At 39.2% G+C, this 12,586-nt stretch overlaps 1 protein-coding gene across 2 annotated transcripts in view; it reads left to right on the top strand.

The window, feature by feature from the left end:
* The window catches only part of TMEM117 (transmembrane protein 117), a 228,356-nt gene that overhangs the window by 209,481 nt on the left and 6,289 nt on the right, over positions 1-12,586 (top strand). For both annotated transcript variants that reach the window (XM_074825464.1, XM_074825463.1), the window contains exon 7: positions 8,379-8,508. In XM_074825464.1, the coding sequence (XP_074681565.1) occupies positions 8,379-8,508 (130 nt within the window). The remainder of the gene's footprint in view (positions 1-8,378; positions 8,509-12,586) is intronic.

Here is a 12,586-nt window from a genome sequence, read left to right as displayed (position 1 = left end):
TGGTATGTGTATTAATACATATGTACTCATATTGTTGAAGATGATTACATAGCAATATCTTTTAAATTCATTTTTATTCTCCACATCATAGTCAGATATTTGGTCTTCTAGGGTACCAGAAAGATTCACACTCTGTCATAAGTGATTTCCCTTGACAGCAAGCTGTAGTCTCAGTAAATCTGTAAATGTAAGTATTGCATATTATTAGTGAATGTTCATTTCTCCTATTCACCACAGAAATGGCTTTCATAAAGTGTGTTGCTGATGTAGTTAGAAAAACCATTATGACTGACTTGCTGGTGGTTTAGGGAAATTTCATGTAGGGAACAGGACATAGTTGCTTTGCAGGAGCTGATTTCTGTTTCTTACAGGTACACACTATTGCAACATTACCACTTTATTTAGCAGCTTATCAGACTCAAGAATTAACTGGAAAAGCTCACACTGGTGTTCCTCATCCAGATGAATTACCTGATAGCTATTTATCTCAACCAAGGACAGACACGAGTGAGACAGTAAAGCAAGAGTAAAAACTTACAAAAATTGGAGAAACTCAGAGGCAAAATAGAAGAATATTTACTTTTGAGCAGTTCTTTTTTAATCAGCATTTTCAGCAGCTGTGAATAGCAAATCGGCAGGCTAGAGTGAGTTACAAAGAAGAGGAATCTCACAGTGTCACTGAGATGTACAAGACCTCATGTTTGCCTGATGGAAAAACTGGTGGACTTGCTCCTAGGACATCCTGGGTGTGCACAGAGGCTGTACTTAGAGATGTCTGCTGCATGTCTGGCATGGATAAAGTTGTTTCACCTTGCTCCTTTTTGACTCTTATGAATAGCTAAAACTTAAAGGGTAGCTGTAAGAAAGAACAGTCTTTGCCCTCAGTGGCAAATGGTAATTATGGTTGTTCTTGATCACTGCACATCTCAAGATGTGAGACTTTCTAGTGCCTGTCCTTCCTTGTGCGCTGGCTTGTTTTCAAACACAGTTTGTTCCTAATGTAACAGAAGGAATGGATAGCCATTAATTCTTCACACTACTAACAATATTTGTCCTGTCACAGAACTAGCAATGGTCACTAAGGACTGGGGCAGTATTGTGCTAGATGACACTCAAGGTCAACCAAAATACAGCTCATTCCTAGAGCATTCCATTGCTAAAGAAAAGCTGAGTTATGGCTGGTTAGACAGGCGGGTATAAGCAACAGTGACTTCACTGGTTAGGATTACAGGTAATCCAGGATACATAATGCGTGACATCCTCATGTTTTCTCATAACAAAGAAGAATTATAAAAGAGAATGAGAGAGGAGAAAGCTCTGCAGCTGACAGGGAACTGCACAGGGGAAAGTTTCCTTAAATAGAGAAAAGATTCATAGTCTGGATTTATAGACTGATTGAAGGAGCAGCTGTCATATAGACGGTTTGTACCTAGGGTAGTGAAAGATCTGAAGGGATTTGAATATGAAAGGAAGTGGCCTGTATTTTATTTGATCAAAGAAAAAAGTGACATGGTCAAAGAAACAAACTAGGAGATTGGTCTTTGCAGCAGCATTTCTGTATTGGTGGAGAGCAACTGCATTTGAGAAGGCCAGAGGGAAAGATGCTGATGTAAGTGAACAGCAGATGATGAGAGCCTTGATAAAAATTTTAGCTGTGAGGTTTGATAGGAATTGTCATATCTGTGATAAGTTATGCAGAACAGATCTGCAGTATCAAGACACTGCCAGGTTGTGAGGAGTGAATAGAAGATGATACCCAAGCTATAGTCACAGGGGAGAGAGAAGGAGTGCCGTCTATCACAAATCAGACATCTGCCAGTGAGTATAGGCGTGGATACAGGTCTTTCAGTGAAATGTAAGCACTTCTTATTTTAGGTGGTCTGAAATTTTGAGATTACTTTGAGCTTGCTCTGGAAAAGCTAATACCAATTTGGACATTTCAGTAACAAGAGTCACTGTTTTGAGGACATGGGAATACAGAGTTTTGTCTAGACTCAAAATGCATTAATGTGTAAATTCAAAGTGCAGAGACCCAGGGCTTGTTTGGGACCTGGGTGGCCTGGGAATTGTTGCCTTTAAATAAGCAGAAATGGATAATAGACTAAAGGATTCTATAATGATTTTGTAATGGAAGGGGTCATTCAAGGCCAAGTACACACATAAAAAGAGACCGCTGCTTTAATTCTCAAAGAGGGAGTTATTGCTGTCTTATTATCATTTTCTCCAATAAGGGAGAAAATGAGCAAGACTTGCAGTGGTAGTTCTAGAGAAAGTCCAGGAGCTTGAAGAAGCTAAGCAAAGACTGAGGAGGAGAAGAGCACAAAGATGATTTAGAACAACAAGCAAGGTGGTGGGTGTGTCTATGCCTTATATTGCCATATAGTGCAAGGATAGCCTTTGTATACCCACGTCTGATCCTGGAAGCTGTCTTCAGTCTTATGTCTCAGCAGCTTAGAGCTCAGTTGAAGCAGTTACTCCAGTGTTACAGCAGGTTTTCCATATTTTGAATTCTTTAAACCAAGTCTAAGAGATAAAGGGTGTAGCTGTGTCTGCAATTAAGGACTTTGTGCCACGGTTCCTGATGGAGTTTTGTGATTGTTATTGCCAATAACAATCCAAGCAAGTGAAACCAAAACAGATGAGCAGATCAGATAAAACTTTCCAGACTTGAAAAGTATGAATAGATTAGCACTGATAGTATCAACATGAGGCAGGAGGTCTTTTGAAGAATAATGTGTCATCTTTCACAGGGGGAGCTAAGTAGCCCCACTGAAGACATACAAGTATACAGGTGGTCATGTTAAGAGTAGATGTATATTTTTCATTTAGTGAGGGCTAAAAACCTCAGTCTATCAAACTTTCTTCCTATTTAAATAAGGTGTTGGCAAGAAATAGAAGGCCAGAAACTGAGCAGTAGATTTGATCTCACAGGCATGAAAGTGAGTTCTAGTCACAGCTGCTGACTTCCCCTCTTATGTATGAATGAAATATTAAAATGATGTTTGTAGTTTAGCAGCTCACAGCTGCAGAGATCTCAGCTGCAGAGATCACTGCAAGTTGCAGCACTGCAGTGAAGTTAGAGATAACCACAGAGGAGTTGGGCCTTTGTCTCTGAATTCCAACTGTTCATTTCTTACTTCAAACAGTAGCAAAAATATATAGCCAATTGCCTCTCATTAAATTTTCTCTAGCTGTCTGCCTGTCTGCCACGTTCAGAGAGCTGAAACAAAGCTACGTAAGAAATGCAAAGATACCTGAAAATACACATTCTTCTATCTTGTAAATTAAAAGGATTTTAATAAATAAAATAAAAATTGCTATAGGCAGTTTCTGGAACAAGCACACATATACACATTCATATATGCATTTTCTCCATTCCTTCCCTCTATTTTTGTTTGTTTATTATTCTGAGGAGTTTAAAGTACAAATGTGTTCCTAGCATTAAATATAGCATATATCATCACTACTTAAAGCAGAAATATTCAGTGTGCATTTATGCTCTTTCATGATTATATCTGAACAGTATTCATATTATCTTTACTGTTGTTTCATATTTACTGTGTACCAAGCAGCCTATGAGCTACAGTCAGACCAGAGGAGAGATGAAAGCATGGCATATTCGTTTGCCATTAATTGTTACTGGTTTTTAATCCCGGTCCCACCTTCTCTGTGGCAGTTTTCCCTGGGTGGAAAGGGGCTGGTGACTGAGGGACATGGGGTTGTGTGTGCATGCAGTGTGGGATATGGTCTGCTGAGGGCTAGCATCGCTCTCCCAGACAGCTTATGACCCTTGCTGAATCCTGCCAACACCTGGTCCTGATCCTCTGGGGTTGGAAGACACGGCCCAGAGCCTGCAATAAAAAACACCAAGCAGCAAGGAGCAATCCTGCAGCCAGCCAGGGCGCTGGGTGTTGCCAATATGCCGCTGGGCTGCAGGGCCAGGAGCCCCAAGGGCAGCTGCATGTCCTGGCTCAGGGTCAGGACAGGGCTTCCCCAGGCAACTCCTTCTCTTTTCTTCAGGTGATGGCAGAGAAGGGACAGATCATTTCAGAAAGTGTGGCTTTGATGCTCAGTTACAATTACTAAAAATATCTTCACTTAAAGAGATACCAAATCAGTGCTGCCAACTCCACTGGTGGGTCTTAAACCAATACATGGCATTGCAGCATAGGATTTTGTGGGGTTTTTTGGCATGGGGAACTAGAAGCAAAGGGAAGAAAATCAAAATACCATGATCTCCTCTTTTGCAGCATCCAGTTTTGTCTGTGCTTCTGGATTTAATGAGGTAGCTGATGGAGGTGCTCCCTTTGCCCATCTCAACACCGGGATGAACCCCTCAGTGATCTTAAATCCATCCTCTGGATGCCCTTTCCTCATGACTAGAGTGAAATGAGGCAATAATCTCATGTGATTTGCATATCACACAAAACTTGCCGGTGAGGTTAGAGACCTCTGTGCAGCTGATTTAAGCCTGCTGGTTCTGGGTTGGTTTCTTCTTCATACACTGCATAGAGGTATGCTGCAGACTCACAAGGTTGGAAACTGCTGAAGTAGATGAATATTGGAAAATTGATGCTGATTGATTTAAAGACGAAACAATCTGTTCATGCGCTATGAGAGATACAAATATGAGCTACAATATGGTTGTATGACTTTATTTTTCAAACTCTGCTAGTAGAGATACATTCTAAATATGGTATTTAGGGCTCAGTTCCTAATGAGATCCCAGATATGGCAGGCACCTCAGCAATAAGGACTAAAGATGATCAAGTGAACTTTGCAAATTATGAACTGAGAACTTAAAGAACATAGTGTATGTCTCTCATGTCCCACAGGTCAGCACAAACTGATAGCACAGACTGATATCAGAGACCATGGAGAGAAAATACCATGTATGAAAGCATGATGCAGAGCTGAGCTGTGTTCCAGAGAAGGAAGCAGTTAGATTTATGGGCTTGTACATTTGTGCTGTTAGTGTACCTATTAACAAATGAGGCAGATTATTCCTACTAGGCACCTTGAATTTCTTGGAAAAATGGTTCTCTGGATATTGGCAAAATTAAGTTGTCTTTTGCTTGTCAGTAAGGAAAAAAATAACACAGTCAAAAGATTTTGGACAACACTTCCGTAGAATCTAGATAGCAAAATGGCCACTTTGTTGAGTTTGGATTTGACAGCCTGATATTGGCATTAGCCCGAAAAGTTAATAGTCATCTGCCCTTCTCCTGCACAATACTACAGCTATGTGTCTGCACATAACGTCACTACACGGACAGTAAACACTCACGCTTACCAAAGCTGTGAGCCAAATGAAGCCCCAAAGGCTATTTAATTACCTAAATTGAAGCCTCATTTTCTTAAGTGCTGTGACTGTAGTGACTTTCATGGAAGTCAGTAGGTTTAATTCATTGTTTTAGTTTCCTTTTTTTGGTATTGCTTTAAACACATTTTACTGTGTTTTGTTCTATATTGTTGATGCTTTTTTATTTTATTTCTGTATTTCCAGTTGGACTGTCCTTAAATAACAGATTTAATTCACTTAATAACAGATTTAATCACACCAATAAAGGTGTTACATTCAAAACGTTATTTATGGGTGAAGAAGAAACACCTTATAGATAAAGCCAAGAATTTATTACTAGTATCACTTAAATTTTAACAGTGTAATCCAAGAATCATTATTAGTTGAGATCTAATTATTACAGAAAATAATACTTCTGTGCAGAAAAAAGTTTCAGTAATAATAATAATAATGATGTCAAAATTGTTATGCACACACTTCTTAGCTTCCACTGCTTTTTCTGGTGTTTCACCCACTCTCCTCCTGCTCCTGCAGATCCTGAAATCGGCAGTTTCAGTCTGTTGGGGGTCAGTGGGGGCGTTATGGCATGTCACTGGCATCTGGAGTCCTTTGCTGGGAAGGTTATGATGTTCATAATGATGGTTTATTTTTCCTCACTCTAGGATCTACTTGAGGGCATTTTTATGTTTGCTAACACACTTTTAAACCTTGCTATTTCTTCACTGATCTGAAGCTCCATGTTACAGCCAGGTTTACTATACATAGTGCCTTTCACGTATGTTAGATACTTCTTTGTCGTCCTTGTTACCCCTAAAAGCAGTTTTGTCCAGCCCCAGATCTGCATTTCTTTAGGAGAGCACTGGTGACTTGTTTATATCTCTCTAGCAATGGCAATACCTTTTTATGGGGCTACAGGGTAACAGAGGTCATGATACAATTCAGGCATGCTTCATACAGTATGGGATATATATGTAGAAAGTGTGAAATGATGTACACAGGAAAGGTAACCATAGTTTGGAGTGTCCAATAGGTCTTTTTCTAGTAGGCTCTCCGCTCACCTGTCTGTTATAATGTAAACAGTAGCACACTGTTGGGATTGAATTTCTCTGTTTTGCTTTTGTTTTATGAAATATTTTCCAGTTTCAGTAGTTGTTTGCTGAGACAATACAGCACATCTGATGGAGTTGGCATTCTAGTTACTCAATATAAGGTAATATTCATACAGATCAGAAAAAATTATGAACTTCCTTATAAAGCTCTCATGCAAAGACACAGTCCAATGCAAAATTCTGTACGGTGGAATTTTATCTGTGAATCAGGAAAAGGCACAGTAGGAGCACTGGGGCAAAACAAGGCAAGGAGGCTGGATTTATAGTCCCATGTTTACTTATTTCTAATGCAGAGTCCACAGCTCTCCATTTGTTTATCTTCAGGAATATGTAATGCATTTCTTCCTATTTGTTGCTGGGTGAGAGTATGTATGACTTAACATGAGACACCAGTCCAAGAGATGTATATTAGATACTGTGAACTGAGAGCATAAACCCATAAAATTTTTATCTTTGAGCACTTTTTGAATGTCTACCGCCTGCAAGGGGATGGTTGCAGATGCAGTGCAAGGGATCGTGCAGCTGGGCAGTTATTACCATACCTCACGACCGGGAGTGCATGCGTTGTGTTAGTGATAAGGCAAAGGAGAGCATCCTTATTTCCCTTATCTTCTGCATCTGTAAATTGGCACTTTCTCTATCAGTGTGAACATTGAGAACCAGGTACAGAGGGTCAGGTTTTCTCCTTGCTTGTACTCCTGTTAATCCATTTAACTCAGTATCACAAAGAGTTAGCACAAATCAGCTGCTGTTGGTGTTTGGGCCATGCTATTCCCTGCTGATAAAACTCTTCCATTTCCCTTCCGCTGTAGAAAATGCTGAGTGCTTAGCAATTCTTGGAAGTTATATATAGTGATTTATCTTTCAGAGATGATTCTTAGTTTTGCATAACTTTTTTTTTTCATTACCCTGGTAGGAAACTTTCCAGCCTTATAAAGATGAAAAAAAACCAAATGAAACTGGTTCTCTTGGAGAGATGGCTGCGCTGGAATAGTTTTTGTGTGAAGGAAGCATAAGTCACTCACAGAGTTCCTCACATTTCAGATTCCTTTATCTTACTTTCAGTAATTCAGGTGCTTGTTGCACTAACTTGTGAGGTACAAATCCAGGAGCGTGCATAGGAACAGGGCCAGTATGTTTTTAACAGCAGATCACCAACAGTCTGCAGTGCACAGAGTAACCACTCTGTCAGTAATCATACTGATTCTAGCACTATTGCTAGACTTTCAGTTTTTGCTCTAATGAGCCATGCTATTATACCCATTCTCAAGTGACTGATGGTGGGTGCAGATAACGGAGCAAAAAATTCCTTTAAATGCAGCTCCTCCTCAGCTGGGTTATCACATGCTACCAAAATATGCATAATGATAGGTAAGAGCTTCCACATTTCCAGCATTACCTTGTCAGCTGAAATACAGTAGTGGAGAAAACTGTGCTTGGATTGATTCAGGCAGATTATGCTGAAGGACCTGTACTTGCAGGGAGTGTTTATTTAAATGTATTAAGGCCAAATACAGAAAACACTCTAGAATACATATATATGAAATATTTGAAAGGGTCCGGCCTTCTTTGACAATTTCGTACCTGTAAACTCTTTGCCAAATTAGTAACAGAAGTTGAAACTAGTATTGCAACGTTGCTATATAGGTATTGATATGCTTAGACTATTTTGTATTGCTTAGACTATTTTGTATTATCAGCTGGTACAGTGGGTTCAATATCCTCATTCTGAAGTGAACTTTTAAACACATAATTACATGGAGTGGAAGTAGAAATCGTATTGTACTACTTAATATAAACAAGATATTCTATTTCAAGTGGTTCAGTCAAACTTAAAAGTAAGAAAATCTAATAATGGGAGGCTTAAAAAGAGAAGCTTTCCCTTTTTTTTAACTTAAGCCATTTTAAAAGGGCAAAAATATACCATGAAAGTTTATATTTAGGCTCTTACTTTCTTTTTTTAACAGGACTGGGAGTTTCCACATTTTATGGGTGATGTTGAAGTGAATCTTCCAGGCTTGCCATCTGCACATATGCAGTTCAAAGTACCTTATTTCCAAAAGATCTTCAAAGAGGAATATCACATACATATAACAGGTATGTAATCTTACAGACTGAGACACAGTCACACGGTGAACTGCTTCTGTGTAATAAATGTATGCTAACATGTTCTTAACCACATACTTTGTGCGTGTGTTCCAGATTACTATTTTTCTATCTGTTTATCTGTCCATATACATATCATCCATCTATAAACATCTCAGGGAAATGAGGAACCTGTATCTTACAAATCAGAGAGACCTGCTGTTTTTCATGGATTTCAGCAACTTCTTGTGACACTAAGTAATACCTAATGTAGCTTCAGAGATCTTTTATCTAAAATTACTCTCCAGGGGAATTAGCAGCTTATTTCATTTTCAAATCTCTTATGCTTTCAGATGCCTTTGCTATGATTTATGCTAATATCTTTTCATAACTTCAGTCATTCTCATCTGGCAAAGGCCACTCATAACCATACTTCCATCAGTCATCTAACCAGAAGCAGACAGTTAAATAACCTCAAATAAAATAGAATTGCGGTTATTCAAATGGATGGTACATATAGATAAAAAGTACCTGATCCTTGCATCCTGTGAGGCAGTATTTTAATAACAGCAGGGAATGAAAAAGAGAAGAAGGTTAAATAGGGATAAATATTTTTGTTTTACCTTCAAGCTATGCAGAAGGAGCATAGCTCCTCTCTCTACATTGGGAAGAGTTGGATAATAATGGATAGCAAAAGAAGGCAGGTGTGAATTGACAGGGGTCTTTAACTGCTAATATAAACAATCACAGCACATGAATAAGTACACAGTACAGGAATAAGATAGATGAGGGCATCCAATGAGACAGCCATATGAAACTCCTGCAGAGCAGGGGCAAAAGGAGCATTCAGAGATGATACAAAGATAAGGCCAAGAGCTAGCAGGTGAGTCACAAGCTCACCAGGTAGCAAAAGGCAAGGGAAGGAAACACGCAGAGGAGGAAAGCATGATGAACCCAGGACTCAGTCGAGATAGGCTGAATGAGGCCTCAGAAAAGGCATTGTCAGCAGAGAATGTAGAAATCTGAGTGATCAGATTAAAAACCAGAAAAGAAGAGAAAATGAGTGTTAAAATTACCTGCTGGATATTGAATGAGGGAAGGCAAATGGGCCAGCAAGAAGTACAGATGGAGGGATGGAAAGTTTTTCAAAATTGGATGTAGGTGCCCTGCTGGAATACTGAGAGAGAACAGCCAGCCAGCAAGAAGAAAGAAGTGCTGGGACAGGACTGAGTGAGACTATTTGAGCCACTAGTGGTTTATGGAAGAGGATGAAGTAAATGATCTCATGGTCAGTCACTAGAAGGTGTAGGGCGAGAGAGGATAGGATGTGTACATGATGAACATTTTTCTCTCCCAAGTGAACAAAAAGGGAAAGGAGAGGAAAAAAACAGAGTATAAGCATCAAATATTTGATGTGACTTACAGGCATGGTATTCAGGGATAGTCAAAAAGATTTTTTTTCTACTTCTCAAGACTAGAGCATGAATTTGGAGGTGCTCAGTCCCACAAGCCTCCCAGATGCCCTGCAGTTATTCCACTGTATAAGGAGAAGTAGTGGAATGGGTGCACAGAGGACCTTGAACAATAGCTGAGGCATGGTAGGGTGGGCTGCACCATCAGGTACAGAAACTCAGGGTATAATTGATGTAGATGAAAAACAATGGGTACTAAAAGGGGGACTGAAGAGCAAAGAACAGTTTTGCATTGTAGAAGAGACAGGGATATTGCTGATAAACAGGCAAGAGCAAAGAATAATCAACAGCAAAGTACATAAATTAGGGATCAGAAATACAACTGCTAGCAGTGCTGCTGTTTGAAAACAGACTAACCGAGAGAAACCAATATTTATGCATTGAGGAGTGTTCTGCAGAGAGGACTGGAGGCCTTTCTGATTTTCTGGCGAGAAGGCATTCTTTTAATGAGGATGAGCTAATGAATAGAGGCTGAGGAATATTTTTCCCTGCTCAGCATTAACAAGATCCATTTATTAGATTCACTAGACAAATCAATCCATTTGACTGCACGTCACGTACTCTGTCTACTGAGTGCCTGTTTTATCTCGATGCTACACCACCCTTTAGGAGATCTAATAAACAGCCATAACACATGGCACAAGAACCTCCCTTTGGGTAAGTTTTTCTTGAACCATCTGTTCTTGCCATCAGTTCTTGTCTTAGGTTAGGGTATCATCTTGGATCATTTTCAAGCTCCAGTTATTGTGTGGATGTGTAGATACTTGTAAATTTTCTATTCAAACCAAGGAGCTAATAAAAGAAAGAAAGAACTGGTTCAATATATATATAACAAGATTAATGTAATCCAATCTAAAATGAGGGTAGAGAATGATGCACATGAATGCAACTGCAGCAGATGACATGGGGGCAGGACACTGATAATGACAGGAAACCTGCTGTATTTAAGCCCTGTTTAATACATGGGATCCAGAATGTTGAATTTAACCATTGGACATCTTTTTAGTAACAAGTAGGAAAAGAAGACTAATGCCTGAATATCATTCATTTTAGTACTTGCTATAGGGATAAAGGCAGGCTGTAAATCTGACCTGTGCCCTGATTTGTAGAAACTGGAAACCCTTTTCTCCCTAGTAGCAAGGAGAAAGAAAGCGTGGCTGAAATAACATTTACCATCTTTTTCCTGGCAAATTTTGTTCTTCATAAGTTCTTTTACAGTCTGTTTTGGTCACTGTTGATTGATATAAATAAGAGCAGTCCTAGGACTCCTCTGAGCAGCCATATTTTGTGCTGGGTTGCTCTAATGAGCAACAGTCCCACAAAGAAGCAGCTCTAAGTAAAGGGACATTCAGAGGAATAAAGGACTTTAAACTACCTTTCTGTTGGTGTGTGCTTAATGGCTTCATGCGAGTTCTGTACAGATGAAGGATTTCACAGTTACATGCTCTGTGTTGCCAACTCTCCTGATTTTATCACAAGTCTTAAGACTTGAAATTAAAAAATTGCTTTTTTTTCTTTTTTGGGGGGGGGAGGATATTTTGTTTTAAAGTCTGAGCTCCTGAATTCAATGACTGCATGAGAATTTCAGCTTTCATTCAGCTTTCACAAAAATAAAGCTCATGAGTGCAGAGAAAAAAAATGAAATGTTGCTTCTGCATAACTCCATGTCTAAAAAAGCAGATAAATAAAACAGTACTAAGTGTATTATTTTTAACCCACCTTGCCACTTTAAACTAATAACATGCTTTCTTAGGCCTGACTTGTGATTTCTGAATGTTGTAAGTTGGCAGTAATATTGAAATAACATCTGCAGCCTGTAGCTGATATGCTTCAGTGTAATTTTAAATTTACTATCAAAAGCATATCTTATTTTTACTGGTAACTGAGTACCTCATTTTGCTCAAATTTCTTTGCATCTAGGAACTGCTAGTGAGCATCTACTCAGTATTAAATATTTTTATCCTGTTTTGATAGCTGCTTTTATCTATGAATATCAAAAATAACTTGAATTCCTGCATCTGCTTAACTCATCTGGATTTCCCTTGACAGACGGTTCATTACAAAGTGTGTGTTTTCCTTCTTGGACTGCTGTTTATGAAAATACATAGTCTATCCCAGTTTTATAATACCCAGGGAAATCTGTAAAACTTAAAAGTAAATTTTGTTACTTCAGATTCTTTCATGGTTAAAAGGCACTAGGGGGCCTGGCTGGTACCTTTAATAGCAGCACTGGAGATCCAAGAGCATCTGCTCTCAAGTATGCGGATAAGTTCCAAATAAGAAATGTTGAGTATCAAAAGAGATGGGAGATTTTTCTGGCTGTTTATAAACATGTTTCTGTGTGTTGATCTAGCCAGAGTGCCCTTCCACCCAAAGGAGAAATCTTCACCTTCATGGCTGGTGAGTGCCTAGCATGTCTGGCTTGTGGAGTTAAACCCAAAGTGTATCTAGATTCAGGCCTAGCATCGCCTACACAGGGAAGCCTGAGGGAGCCCGTGGGCAAAAATAAAAAGGTTAGAGGTAAAAACAAAGCTGTCCGTGCACACAGATGTGAAAAAACCTCAGAGGAATTGCAACTTAGTTCAGCTGTGTGCATGTCTGTATGCATGTATGTACCT

This window comes from Strix aluco, chromosome 5, assembly GCF_031877795.1.
Source record: "Strix aluco isolate bStrAlu1 chromosome 5, bStrAlu1.hap1, whole genome shotgun sequence".
Classification (NCBI taxonomy): Eukaryota; Metazoa; Chordata; class Aves; order Strigiformes; family Strigidae; genus Strix; species Strix aluco.
The sequence above is the reverse complement of the archived record's forward strand: the minus strand, read 5'-3'. Positions and strand labels throughout refer to the sequence as shown.